Raw genomic sequence first — 13402 nt, 5'->3', positions numbered from 1 at the left:
GCACTCAAGCTGAGTCATGCAACACAGAAGCATCCAATTCACAGAAATTTGAGACATGGAAACATCCAGTCACAGACTTGGTATTGTTCATAGTTTTACTACAGTGGTTTAGTGGTTTTATGAAACCACAATGTGGTCTACACCTTGTTAGCTCTTATTCTTTACATCTAAATTTACACACAACACATAATCACATAACATCAATATAGTGACAGTATCTGACCTACCCATGACCTTCCCATATTCTACTTCTACTAATTTAAACACAGCAACAGTATTCAGACAGAATCAAATTTATAATGGTTTTCAGGAATAAAATGCATATTTGTGGTCTATATCTGGATTAAATTGAGTAAATTCAGCTTGTTGTAACTTTATTTCTTTGAACTGACAATTCAGCTGTGCAACTGTTTAAATACATTTACTAACCCTGGACATTGACAATTTCCAATGATAAGGATACAATCATTATCCAGGTGTGTAGAATCAATACAGAAGTCTACTGGGATTACTTATTGCTAAAATCATGACTGAACCCAAACAAACTCATGTGGTTGTGATATTACAGGCAGCAACACATAAACAAACACTGTAATGATTTAACACTTAAGCCTTTCATGGGTGACCACACATTTCAACAGAGTTAAACAGCACAGGGGCTAATGCACAATCAACCAGACCACAAACACAAACATTGTAATTCAGTAAATGCAGGTTTTCAATATCGTGAATGAGGTTAGAAGTTTATGAAACCGGAGAGTGGGCTCTAACTGGTATTAAAAATAGGAATGATTACAAAAATCAAATGGTTCTATTTTAAAACAGTCGTTACAAATAGAAAAAACTATAGGAAAAGAGATTTATTAAAATGACTTCCAGATCCAGATGTTTCAGTATCTGAATAATTACTATAAGTGCATGTCCAGTGTGCCCACATGTCTCATTCAAACCTTAAAGCAAAGTTCAACGCCAGACTATTACTTCAAAAATTACAGTATTTGATCGGATAATAGGATAAAATGGGGCCTAAGCCCCCTTAATAGTTAGGTATGTTTCACCCAAAAAAATTCTCTCATCATTTACACACCCTCATGCCATCCCAGATGTGTGACTTTCTTTCTTCTGCTTAACACAAACGAAGATTTTAAGAAGAATATTTCAGCTCTGTAGGTCCTCACAATGCAAGTGAATGGGTGCCAAAATGTTGACGCTCCAAAAATCACATAAAGGCAGCATAAAAGTAATCCATTCAACTCTAGTGGTTAAATCCATGTCTTCTGAAGTGATTTTATAGGTGTGGGTGATAAACAGATCAATATTTAAGTCCTTTTTTACTATAACTTATCCTCCCTGCCCATTAGATGGAGATATGCACGAAGAATGTGAATTGCCAAAAACACAAGAAGAATGTGAAAGTGAAAGTGGAGATTGATAGTAACAAAAGACTTCAATATTGATCTGTTTCTCACTCACACCTCTCATATCACTTCTGAAGACATGAATTTACACACTGGAGTTGTATGAATTACTTTTACGCTGCCTTTATGTGCTGTTTGGAGCTTTAAAGTTCTGGTCACCATTTACCAACAGGGCTGACAATTTCTTCTTAAAATCTTTGATTGTGTTCAGCAGAAAAAAGAAAGTCATACACATCTTGGGTGACATGAGGGTGAGTAAATGATGAGAGAATGTTCATCTTTGGGTGAACTATTCCTTTAATAATAATTTGACTTTTTCTGGTCCCAAATTATATAATAATCAAAAAAATTATTTATTTTCATTGAATATTGATTGAAAAATAATTTAAAGCGTATAAAGTGAAATAGTGTAAATAGTGGAGTACAAATCCTTTACTTTTGATTTAGCAAAAATGTTTGAGTAACATTTGCATACTCTTATTCAAAATAACCACAAGCAAATAGTGAAACAATTTTCAGATTATTTTTAGCACTTTTGGCATTTCATAACCTCTCCTCTCAAGTATTTTATAAGAACTCTTATTTTGCTTTTAGTACATGAATGGTATACATCTTGGAGCTACAATGTTAGCGCAGGTCTATTTCACAAACTGTGGTCAGTTTTGGCCCAGTTTGCACATACTTTGTAATAAGTCAGTTCCCCTCAGTTAACAATTTGTTGCACTACAGATATTCTGCAGCAATCTCCTTTGTCAACCTATCAGTCTATTTAGTGCTTTGTCAGTGTGGTGGTGTTTTTTGTTTTTTGCTATTTATAATATTGGGTGGAAAAAACTAATCAAAAGTGCCTTTTACCCCAGGGGTCTTTAGCTTTGCTGTACTGTATCCTTCTTGTAACCTATAGAACTAATACATTTTTACAGTATAAGACAGTAAAAGTAGGTCATCTCCAACAGAAACATCATCTTTCCTCCAGAACTTTGGACACTGAAATCACATAAAGATTTAATTACAAACATATACCACATTTTTTAAATGTATTTCATTCGAGAGTCAACAGCTCTGCAGTTTCAAGCCATCAAAATATTTGAATGAGAGGTTATACAGTTCGAATGTCATGTTTTAAAATAGCTACAGGATCTCAAGGGAGAGAGAGAGAGAGAGAGAGAGAGAGAGAGCGAGCAGATGTCCTTGCAAAACTCACAAAAGTTCCTGATTTCGACATAATTCCGCTATATTTATTTTTGGCAAATAGGCCAGCCTCCTATTTGGTATCATCAAACTGCATTTTCTTTCACTCTTACACCTAACTGTGTGACATACGGCATTTTTATGGGGGAGGGGGCGTGCCAAGATCACGCCCCTCCCCCACTTGCGTGACGTACAATCAAAGCGACGACGTACTTTCGCGTATGTATTCTTGTGGAATCGTGGAAATGTTTCCCTGGAACATCCGAAAAGTTTTTATATAAAAATGTCATCTAAAAACAACCAGCGAACGGAACCCGGAGCTCAAGAAGAGAGCACACCTAAAGAGGAACTGAACAACAAGGTTTACTATAATCGTTTCATAACGCTTCATAACTGTGGTCAGTTCAAGCATTTTAGCTCGTTTACTTAATCAGTTATGTTTTTAATGAGTGTTTATATACATCCACAGATCAAAGAGCAAAAGATTTTAGTCGACGAGTTGTCCAATTTGAAGAAACACAGGGTATGTATGTCGACGTTCTAGCATATGAGTCATTCCACAAATACAAAGAGATGCTGTCACTCACTTTTAGATGGCAAAATTAACATAAGTCCTATAGAAAACCATTTATGTAAAAGACTTCTTAATTGTTATTTGGAATAGTCTTCTAATGATCTTATAATAACTGATTTTCCTTTCGTTTTATTTGGAAACTTTTAGCATGAAGATAGACTTTTCCCCCCTTCAAATAAGTAGCCTAATAAAAGTAACATATTTTTTTGTGTGAAATATAATACATTTGATGTACACTCCTGGGCAAAAAAAATGGGCCAAGCCCAAAATAGCAAAATAGCAAAACATTAAAGCTTTTAATGGTCTCCAGAACAAATTATTGGTCAGGAAATTAGCAAGAATTAAACAGCTGTACTCCTGGTGCATTCTGTGCCACCATTTGATCATTAACTTTTACTGCAGTGAACTGTTTGGGGAAAAAGCTGGAAACTTATACCGTCTCCTTGTATGCAAAGGTAAAATCACGATAATGATTTAAATGTTTGATATAAAATTCAAAGTAAAAAATAAATAAAAATTGTACAAAAGTTTCCAAAAATATCTAATGGGATGGGTTTTTTTTCCTTAAAGGATTAGTCATTAGTTGGTGATCTGCCACATCTGATGCAGCCCATCAAAGGCCTTATAACAAGCTCATAAATGGAACCCATATCTACAGTATGCAGTGTTGTGAGTCCCAAGGTAGAGTAAAGGAGTCTTCTCCAAAAAAAAAGCAAAATATCATGCAGGGGTTGCTGTCATAAACCACATAGCTGGTCTGTGTCAGTCCAACAGTAGCAATTCTGAAATTTACAAGACCCTAAAGGCAGAGAAAATCCCTATTTTTCAACACACTCTCACGGCGAAATCGTCAGGATTCGTACGACTTTTCTAAATTTGGCTAATTCGTATGATATCGTGCGATTGCATACGCAACAATTACTTGCTTCTGTCACACACAACAGCTTCCTATCATGTTTACACACTCTACTGATTGGTTAAGTTTAGATAAGGGGTTTGGGTATGGGCATAATATTAAAAATGTCCTTAACGCCTCGTGTGCGGAACTCGCGCTTCCGCATTAGACATCTGGGAATTTGCACGTGAAGTCGTACGAGTTTATGCAAACAACAGCGTGCGAGACCATACGAAATAGCCAACTCGTAAATTATGTACAAATTTTCATGAGATCGGGTTGCTATTTTTCTATCAGCTGTTAAGAGTATAATAGGTCAACACTTTGAAACAACAGGTGATGTTACCAGAAAGAAAGGATCTGGAAGGCCCAAAGCCTCTTCATGCAGGGATGACCACCTTCTGAAATTTACAGATCTCAAAGACAGGAAAATAAGCCTACAAAAACTGTCAGCAGAATTCAAGACCTCAGAAAACAAGACTCTTTCGAGAAGAACAATAAACAGAAGGTTATTTAATGCAGATTTTGTGTCTAGAAGATGTGTTAAAAAGCCATTGCTGTCTTATAAAAACATCAAAGACGGAATGAAACTTTTGTCAGAATATGGAAAGTTTGATTCAGAGTTGTTCATCAGTTGTGTGGAGTGATGAATCATGATTTGAGTTGCATGGTGATGCTCCAGAGAGGTATCTTCGAAGATCTGGTGAGAAATACAATAGTGAATGCATCTCTACCATAGTGAAGCATGGAGGAAGAGGTGTCATGTTGTGGGGAGACTTTTCAGCTGCTGGTACTGGTGAGCTGCTAAAAAGTCAATGAATGCTTTGGAGTACAGGAGAGTATTGCAGACAGGCTTGCTTCCCACAATTGAAAAGTTGTTTTCTTAAGAGGAATGATCAAATATTATTTTTCAACAAGACAATGCTCCTGCCCACACTGCAAAGACCACCAAGAAGTGGCTTGGGAACAAGTCCATCAGGCTCATGTTTTGGCCTGGTCAGAGTCCAGATTTGAACCCTATAGAGAATATTTGGTCTCATCAACTGTTTGAAGCTATCAACATTGAGTGGAACAACATTGACTCTTCTTTCTGCAAAATGCTGTCCGCATGTTTACCCACATGACTGGGAAAACTATCCCATACTTAGTTACTTTATCAATTACTTTATTCAGTTCTTGCTAATTTCCTGAGCAATGATTTGTGGTTAAGACCATTAAAAGCTTAACGTTTTGCCATTTTGTGCTTGGTCCATTTTAAATTTAAGTAAAAAGTTAAATAAAAAGCATAAAACTACTGTCTTTAATTTTAATGTAACTGGTGTTACCGAAAAATATAAAAAAAAAACACTTGTATGAAAAACAATTGTTCTGCAAGTATTTTGTGTGACCTCAAATGAAATAAGAAATATGATAAAAAATAATCACTATAGCATGGTAGGTTTAATGTAGCATTGGCTAATTTAAATTCTGAAGAAATTTCAGATGGAAATGCCACCGCAATAGTAGAATGACCCATATGTCTAGACATAAATATATATCATTTGCTAGAGTATCATAATGTTGTGGTCATCATGTGCTTACTCTTACAGAGAGTCTACACCCAGCAACCCAACAGCAATATATTCTTTCTGGCAGACAAGGAAGAGACCCTCAGCTCTTGCAGAAGTAAGTTTCACTCAAAAATAATACCACTGTACCTTTTTGAGTGCCTCCTAAAACAGTTTTAATTCACCTTGTCTCTTACAGAGGACCTGGATAATATGAGGAAAGAATATCAAGACATATAGTGCTGTTGGAAACATTTTTGCTGAAAAATGTGTGGGATATGCTGTGTGGTCAGTTTGACCACTCTGCATGATCCACTGGAGGAGCATGTGCGAAGAAAGCTTAAAAACAGGGGTCCCAGCTGTAGCCAGGACATCATAGAAAAAATCTCAAATTCAGATTCCAGTCTTCTTTTCTCTGCCCATGTGCTTCATATGAGGGGTTGCTTGACCCCTCAGCCTCTTCAAGATGAAAATGGGAATATGCTTCTCTGGAACGGGGAGGTTTTTGGTGGTCTGACAGTAGGGCAAGTAGAAAATGACACTAAAGTTGTTCTCCATCACCTGTCAAGCATGCGGAGCACCTCAGATTTAGTTTCTTTACTGTCACAACTTAAGGGACCCTGGGCCTTCATTTACTACCAAAAAGAAGAACACTGTATCTGGTTTGGGAGGGACTTCTTTGGAAGAAGAAGTCTGCTTTGGAAATTTGATCCTGAAAGAGCATATTTCACACTCGCATCAGTTGCTTGTCAGCCAGCAGAAGATAATATTGAATCCCAGTGGCATGAAGTACCACCTAACGTTTACAGGTTTGACCTAAGGGACTTTTCACAGTTGGGTACATTTACTTTTGAACTTTATCCATGGGTTTTCCACTTTGATGACAAGCTAAATGATACGCAGGAATTAAAATTGGAAGGTCTTCCCAGTTCCGTCTCTGTAAACAGGAACGTTTCTGGACTTTGCCTGACCTCCGCTGTTTGTCCAATGAACACATCTATTTCCTCCCTTAGAACTGTTGAACAAGACCAGAATGCCTCCCAAACCTCAGTTGAAAATCTGAAGGAACTTCTTACAAACCCAGCAAAGAGAGAAATGGTTAACAAGCTTATTGATGTTCTCAGTGAGGCGGTTCGTAAGAGAGTACTGTATCTAGCAAGTCAAGATCAATCGGTTGTTCCCTTAAACCATACCAAAGCTGATATTGCTATTCTTTTCTCTGGGGGAATTGATTCAATGATATTAGCGGCCCTTGCAGATAGGCACGTTCCTGCAGACAAACCCATTGACCTGCTCAATGTTGCTTTCAAAATGCAAGTTGCAAAGGTGCCTCCTAAGTCCTCAAAGAACAAAGACGGTAATAATGCAGATAAAACACCACAACCATCAGATCAGCAGAGATTGAACTGTTTCGATGTGCCAGATAGAATCACCGGTAGAGCTGGCCTGCAAGAACTAATAAAACTCAGTCCAAAGCGCAAGTGGAACTTTGTTGCAATCAACGTAACTCCAGAGGAGCTAAAAGTAATGCGACAGGAACGCATCTGTCATTTGGTGCATCCTTTGGAAACTGTTCTGGATGACAGCCTTGGATGCGCTGTCTGGTTTGCAGCTAGAGGAATTGGTGTCATAAATGAGGGCACTGAACAAGAGCTTTATACATCAGAAGCAAAGGTAACTGCTGATGGTTTGTTTTTATTTTGTTCACATTGAGTTTTCTTGCAGATGTAAAAACAGAGTACATGGAAAGACTGGGTATTTATTTGATCACAGGTGGTTTTGACTGGCATTGGGGCAGACGAACAGCTGGCTGGATACTCCAGACACAGGGTGCGGTATAAAACCTCTGGGCTGGAAGGGCTGGTCAAAGAGCTGGCTATGGAACTGGGCCGAATATCCTCAAGAAATCTTGGAAGGGATGACAGAATCATCGGGGACCATGGAAAAGAGGCCAGGCAAGAGTTACATTTTTCAGATAAATATGAGTGATAAGTATCTAGATTAAAGGAAACATTCACCAAAAATTACAGTTAATAATGACCATGGTTGTGAAGTAGAGATCGACCAATAACCAAGGTGGTGGAAAAGGCAGATAATCGATTAATTGCCAAAAGTTTTAAAAATCAAATTATAAAGTTTTTAACATTTTTCTTAAAAGTGCACTCAGTAACTTTTTGCTGGTGTCATCTTGGACTTACATTGACACCTAGTGGTGTGGATGCGGCATCATACAAAATCAAGTTTTCAGTTGCAGATGCCATTGTAGAAATTCACTATTCACAGTCAGCCATGATTTATTTTCAAGAGTGAAAGTGTCCAATAAAATGATGGTTACTGTAAGTGAGTAGTTTTCAGCTGGTCATGTGAGTCTAAAATGGCAGCCCCCATGAGGGCACCCCTCCCCCATGTAGAATAAAACAGCTTTTATAAGGCTACTGATATGACTAGAGTCCTTATCTCATGTGAGTGGTCATGATTTTATACATATGTTTTAAAATTACAATTAATTTCTTTAGGAGTAAAACTTTTTTAATGGAGGAAAAAAATACTGAGTGCACCTTTAAGTCTTTTTTTTTTACCGTAATTTGCATAGACATAGAGGCTACAAGAGTCACCAATGACAAAAAAACAAAAACAGATGCAGTTTATTGTTCAACCAAAATCCCAATAATAACATAATAAAATAAAATGAAGAGTTGGTACAAAACACAGGACTTTTAACCATAAACAAGACCAAACCCACTAGGGTCTCTAATTTTTGAAAGGATGTAGATTTGGCTCTGTTACAAAGATCGATAGTTAAGTATTAACCAAATTAGGCTTTTTATAGCCTATATATTCATCAGATGAAGAGTTTTGTATACATATGTTTAACCAGATGAGGTCTGATGATGAATAAGGTTTATTATTATTCACTAGATATGAAGTTGGAGACACAATGAATGTGCTGACAGGGGCATGTTTCAATATAGTAACAATTTTCTTTGCATGCCCTTGCATCAATTTAGAACACTTGATTATCTAATAAAAATAACAAATTATAGATTGAAGGTTAAAAATATAGATGACTATTGTCAGTGATAACTCATTTAGATATAGCATTTAACCATGAGGTGTGAGTGATTGTTTTAATTTGACCTCTAGAGGCCGCTGTTTTACTGTGGAACCAAGCTGTTCTAACTTTTGAATCCTCCAGCACCAAAGGAAAACGGAAGTATAAAAACCAAAAACTATCGGCATAGATTTTTATAACCAATAGTCCTAAAAAAGCAACTATCAGCACCGATTAATATGTTAAACCGATATATCTAACTCTACTGAAAAGCTCCTAATAGGAAAAAAAAACACCATAAATAGTTCATGTGACTCAAATGTAATATTCAAAGTATGCTTTGTGTGACAAAATTTAGGTAGTTTTTCACAAAAAATCTTACCCCCTGCTGCAGCACACCGTTTCCAATTCTCATTTTACGTCCAACATATTCCTACTGCTGCACTGTTTTCACTTGCAACACATTGCAAAAACCTGTGCAATTTTGTTAATGTTTTTAAATCTGATGCATTATGGCAGCAAGTTTTTAATCTGAATAAGATCATGAGGGGAGGGTTTGGCCGAGGGGAAGATTCTCAGTGAAAATTGATATTGGTCTGTTCATCAAAAAGCTTTTGAATGGCTTCAGAATACTTGGAATATGTGCAAGTCTTTGTTTTTGGTTCTTTATGGAGCTTGACAACTGTGGTCACTATGAACAGTTGTTGAATGGAAAAGAGCAAAGATTCTTCAAAACTTCTTTTCGGTTTTGTAGTAAGTAAATAAATATTGAAGCTGTGTCCCAAATGACACACAATACACTGTGCACTTACAAAATATACTATGCACTTAAACGTGTAGTGTATGAATATTCGGAGTGCAGTATCATCCCAAATGGAACACTTTAACGGTTTGTTACTACATGGAAGCATTCGCCATTTAACAGCTGACGGAAGTGACGTTTCAAGCGCACATGATGTGTTGCCGCTAGCTTTAGCGCATTAGCGGACCTCAGTTCAACACTTGTTTCTCAAACAACATACATATTCACACAGCGAGGTGTGATGGTACAGCATTCAACTTACATATGCATGGTGCTGTCTTCACAAAAGTTGCACTAGCTGCTACAACTTGCTTGCAGTTGCTTACAACTGATTTGCTAGACCAGCAATGCAGCCAGGTAACTCCGCCCCTTCCGCAAGCTGTGAGCTCCGAGTGCACAAAGTGTCCAACATTCCACACTCCGTTTTGACAGTTGAAAATGTGCATCATCCGGATACTTAAAGTACATTTCTTTTTGTTGCATTTTCAGTGTAAACATACTACTCGCACTACTGACACTACAAAATGACTTAGGATATTGCAGAAGTGTGCGGTTTGGGACGCACCTTGAGAGTTTTACTTTTTGGGTGAAGAATTCCTTTTAAGTTTATGAAGGTTATGCTATAACATTGAGAATAATGCATGTAAATAATACATAGTAAATGTATTTATTTTTTACTCAGATTCCCATACTTGGACGAAGATGTAGTCAATTTCCTTAACGGCCTACCTGTGTGGGAAAAGGCTGACTTGTCTCTACCCAGGGGAGTTGGAGAAAAGCTGTTACTCCGGTTAATAGCTGTTGAGTTAGGATTGGGTCTCTCTGCTCTATTACCTAAGCGAGCTATGCAGTTTGGCTCCAGAATCGCCAAGTTAGAGGAACACCACGAGAAGGCCTCCGATAAGTGCAAAAGACTTGTCACTGTGTAATTTAATATTCTGAAATGACTGTTGTTTCTTATACAACAATAATTCTCAAAAAGTTGTTTTAATACAAATAAACTGCTACATTTGAAAATTCCATCTACACTGCTTAACTCATTACTGGTTTTGGGATATAATACAAATTAACCCATTTGTATCAGCAATTCACCCTGCTGAAAGCACAACAAAATCGCAATATACAGTTTTATTTTTAACATCATTTTCATATGTGTAGAGTTTTGTAAGTACTTGTTTGGATTACATTAAATAAACAGATGGATTTTGAAGTTGGTCCTTGAAGTATTTGTCACATTCAATGTATGATGGAAGATTCCCCACATCAAATCGACCAGATATCATGTGAACATACACAGGCTTCCTAAGATGAAACAGGGTGTGATTTAATATAATTAAATAAGAGTAAACACACTGCCTTACAAATTTCACCTGTAATCAAACCATTAGTTAGTAACCTTAATATGAGCCATGACAGAAAGGTCCCTGGTGCATCCCGTTCTTCAATGGGTGCATTCTATATGGAGAAACTTTACATTAGAAAATGTAACATTATAGAACAATAAATCGAAGTATAGATTTTAATCAACTGTACCTTCTTCTCATCGAGAAAGATGTCCAAAAAAGGAAGAGTAGTCCTTGAAAATAAGTAAAAGCAAGGACACTGCAAAAAGGAATGAAACCCATATGAAATTTCTGTTGTAGATGATACAGAAGTATCCTTAACTTTCAATACGAGGGAAAACGTACTGCATTCCGTGAATCTGTATCACTTGAGAGAGGCTTTTCCTTCATACACTGTACTTTAAGGTCCTCATCCAACTCCAAAATCCCATACTTAGATGTTTCTAAGCAGACAAATAGAGTACTTAAGAGTGGAAATTACATCATAATGCATTTAAAATAGTACTATTATTTTACTGCCTTGTAGATCATTTTGAATACACTCACCCTCATCTTTGCATTGGTATGACAGCACCAAATTGCTTTCTTTGTCTTTATTTTGCACGTCAGAAAAATTTGCTGTGAATTTCCTTAGGCTGAAATCCTCTTTGAATAAAGTGTCACTGCAAACAATTAAACATCACAACATTTGTGACCATATAGCCATGGAAACAGTGCCTTATTGAATAGGATGATGGTCATACCCTCCAATAACTAGTAAGTTATCATCCACAGCACAGAGCTTGACCGTCAACTGAAGACAAGCAACAGCACCATGTCTGTCCTGCAGAGGCAATTGAAAAGGAGTTAAAGTCATAGTTATATTCATAATCAATTATTTTCATAATTGGTCCATTACCATGAAGGTGTGCTCACCTCATTTCTTCTTGTGCCGTCATTTAGGATTTTAACATTGGGAAACTCTTGAGCCCACTGCTGGAATGCTTCATGGTAAAGGTCATTTGTCTGTTTAATACAAGGTGCATTTGTAAATCTGCATATTTTTTGTGCATAATAATCACACAAGTACAAAAGTATGATTGCAAAAGCACAATAGTCATATACAGTGTGTGTATATATATATATATATATATATATATATATATATATATATATATATATATATATATATATATATATATAAAGTCACTCTGAACTCACAACTACATAAATTGTGTCCACACATCCTGTTTTGGTCAATGCCAGTACCCAATGTGAGATAAGGGCACGTGGACCAACGGGAAGCAATGGCTTGGCAATGCCGCCCAGATGCCTAAAATTCCCCGTCGTATCATTTTCGACATCCCTCTGTAATCTTGTTCCATAACCTGCAGCTAAAATGACTGCTTTCATTGTCAGCTCAAAGTTAAAGTGACTACAGCATTCAGCATGTACTGTAGAATGAATCGACTGAAATCTGAAAGTGTTAGGTTGCCAGGGTCTTTCGCTTGGACCAAGTAAATAATCGAGTGCTTTCTTTTCTGGGCAAAGGTTGATGTACGTCTCTGGCTGGACCCAGACATGCGCTGTATCAAAGCGGACCACGTGTCCTGCGCGCGAATGCTACTTAACTTATGAATATTAATTACGCAACGCAACAGGAAGAGGGCATTCCCACAGGTCGCGTTTTTGCGTTCCGTTTGCGCTGTTTATTAGTTGATGGTTTGAGTAATATGCGCCAGACGGGCGTATTTTCTGTTTTTCAGAGTTACAAGACGCTGTATAAAGTTAAAAACTGTTCCACTTTTCACACGCAGCGCCGCAGATCAATGCCAGTTTAAAACCAATATACCAATCAGATCAGTATAGGTTCGGAATAATAACATTTATAAATGTCACGAACGTTTTATTTTTTATTTTTATTTATTTATTTATTTTTTTAACATGACACGCGTATAAAAACGCAACGGAAAAGTCAAAGTCTAGTGATGAAAACAATTGAAGAACAGCGCGGACGGACGGAAAAACATTTCGGTGTGAACGGCCCCTTACGAAGCAACGCGTGCGTAATTAAATTAATATTCAATAGCTTGCGTGCTGTGCTCTTTACGTCGTGACCGTGAAGTCGTGCAACAACACCATCTAGTGATTGTTCTGAGGCCTTGCAAAGCCGTCGATGTGTGTCTTTGGTTGCCAAGTTCAGGGCCTTAGCAAAAAATTCTGGGCTGTATATTGGTCTGGGCCCCTTTTGTATAAAAAAAAAAATACAGTTTAAAATTTGTTGTGGGCCCCCTGGACCTGTGGGCCCCTAGAATCGTTTCCACCTTTCACCCCGTTAGCTACGGCCCTGGCCAAGCTCAACGCTGTTCAAAACTATACATTTAACGAGGCAACGCAGTATTTAATTAGGAACCTTACTGATCTTTTAGAAAGAGAATGATGATTTAATATTATTTTCAGTTGCCTATTGTTTAATATTACGATCTCATGTTAACTTTCTCCGAGAGCTGATGAAGTTTTGTATTAAACCATGGAGAAACCCTCAAGCTCGAAAGGATTCGTTTTTCTAAGGTCGATGCTTCTAAAATCTGGGGCCCCTTC

The 13402-nt window shown here is 37.3% G+C and overlaps 2 protein-coding genes across 3 annotated transcripts; one reads left to right on the top strand and one right to left on the bottom strand.

Moving 5' to 3' along the window:
- Window positions 1–2726: 2726 nt before the first annotated feature.
- On the top strand, window positions 2727–10501 carry asnsd1 (asparagine synthetase domain containing 1). Of its 2 annotated transcripts, none has more exons than XM_051710523.1 (4): window positions 2727–2970; window positions 3079–3132; window positions 5668–5743; window positions 5825–6001. In XM_051710523.1, exons 1-4 carry the CDS (start codon window positions 2893–2895, stop codon window positions 5863–5865), a joined length of 249 nt encoding a protein of 82 aa, XP_051566483.1. In that variant the 5' UTR covers window positions 2727–2892; the 3' UTR covers window positions 5866–6001. The 2 variants fall into 2 exon arrangements, with proteins under 2 accessions (XP_051566483.1, XP_051566482.1); XM_051710522.1 differs by lacking the exons at window positions 2727–2970; window positions 3079–3132 and adding exons at window positions 7399–7580; window positions 10162–10501 and having other exon boundaries at window positions 5825–7299.
- A 91-nt stretch (window positions 10502–10592) lies between these two features.
- On the bottom strand, window positions 10593–12396 carry zgc:136439 (uncharacterized protein LOC678627 homolog). The gene is made up of 8 exons (XM_051710524.1): window positions 12023–12396; window positions 11738–11827; window positions 11566–11645; window positions 11369–11484; window positions 11168–11265; window positions 11013–11081; window positions 10876–10934; window positions 10593–10781 (listed from the first exon to the last, which is right to left on the bottom strand). The coding sequence occupies exons 1-8, from the start codon at window positions 12212–12214 to the stop codon at window positions 10661–10663; spliced, it is 825 nt and encodes a 274-aa protein (XP_051566484.1). The 5' UTR covers window positions 12215–12396; the 3' UTR covers window positions 10593–10660.
- Between the last annotated feature and the right edge of the window lie 1006 nt (window positions 12397–13402).

This window comes from Myxocyprinus asiaticus, chromosome 11, assembly GCF_019703515.2.
Source record: "Myxocyprinus asiaticus isolate MX2 ecotype Aquarium Trade chromosome 11, UBuf_Myxa_2, whole genome shotgun sequence".
NCBI classification, from domain to species: domain Eukaryota; kingdom Metazoa; phylum Chordata; class Actinopteri; order Cypriniformes; family Catostomidae; genus Myxocyprinus; species Myxocyprinus asiaticus.
This window is presented reverse-complemented; position numbering and strand designations above follow the sequence as displayed.

What these genes read in the sequence shown, in the direction of transcription:
- asnsd1 (XM_051710522.1), top strand. Translation starts at nt 5,893, where the DNA reads ATGTGTGGGATATGCTGTGTGGTCAGTTTGACCACTCTGCATGATCCA. An exon ending in TTTATACATCAGAAGCAAAG is followed by an intron (nt 7,300 to 7,398) that starts GTAACTGCTGAT and finishes ATTTGATCACAG; the next exon opens with GTGGTTTTGACTGGCATTGG. An exon ending in GACCATGGAAAAGAGGCCAG is followed by an intron (nt 7,581 to 10,161) that starts GCAAGAGTTACA and finishes TTTTTTACTCAG; the next exon opens with ATTCCCATACTTGGACGAAG.
- zgc:136439 (XM_051710524.1), bottom strand. Translation starts at nt 12,214, where the DNA reads ATGAAAGCAGTCATTTTAGCTGCAGGTTATGGAACAAGATTACAGAGG. An exon ending in ACGGCACAAGAAGAAATGAG is followed by an intron (nt 11,646 to 11,737) that starts GTGAGCACACCT and finishes TTGCCTCTGCAG; the next exon opens with GACAGACATGGTGCTGTTGC. An exon ending in AACTTACTAGTTATTGGAGG is followed by an intron (nt 11,485 to 11,565) that starts GTATGACCATCA and finishes AATTGTTTGCAG; the next exon opens with TGACACTTTATTCAAAGAGG.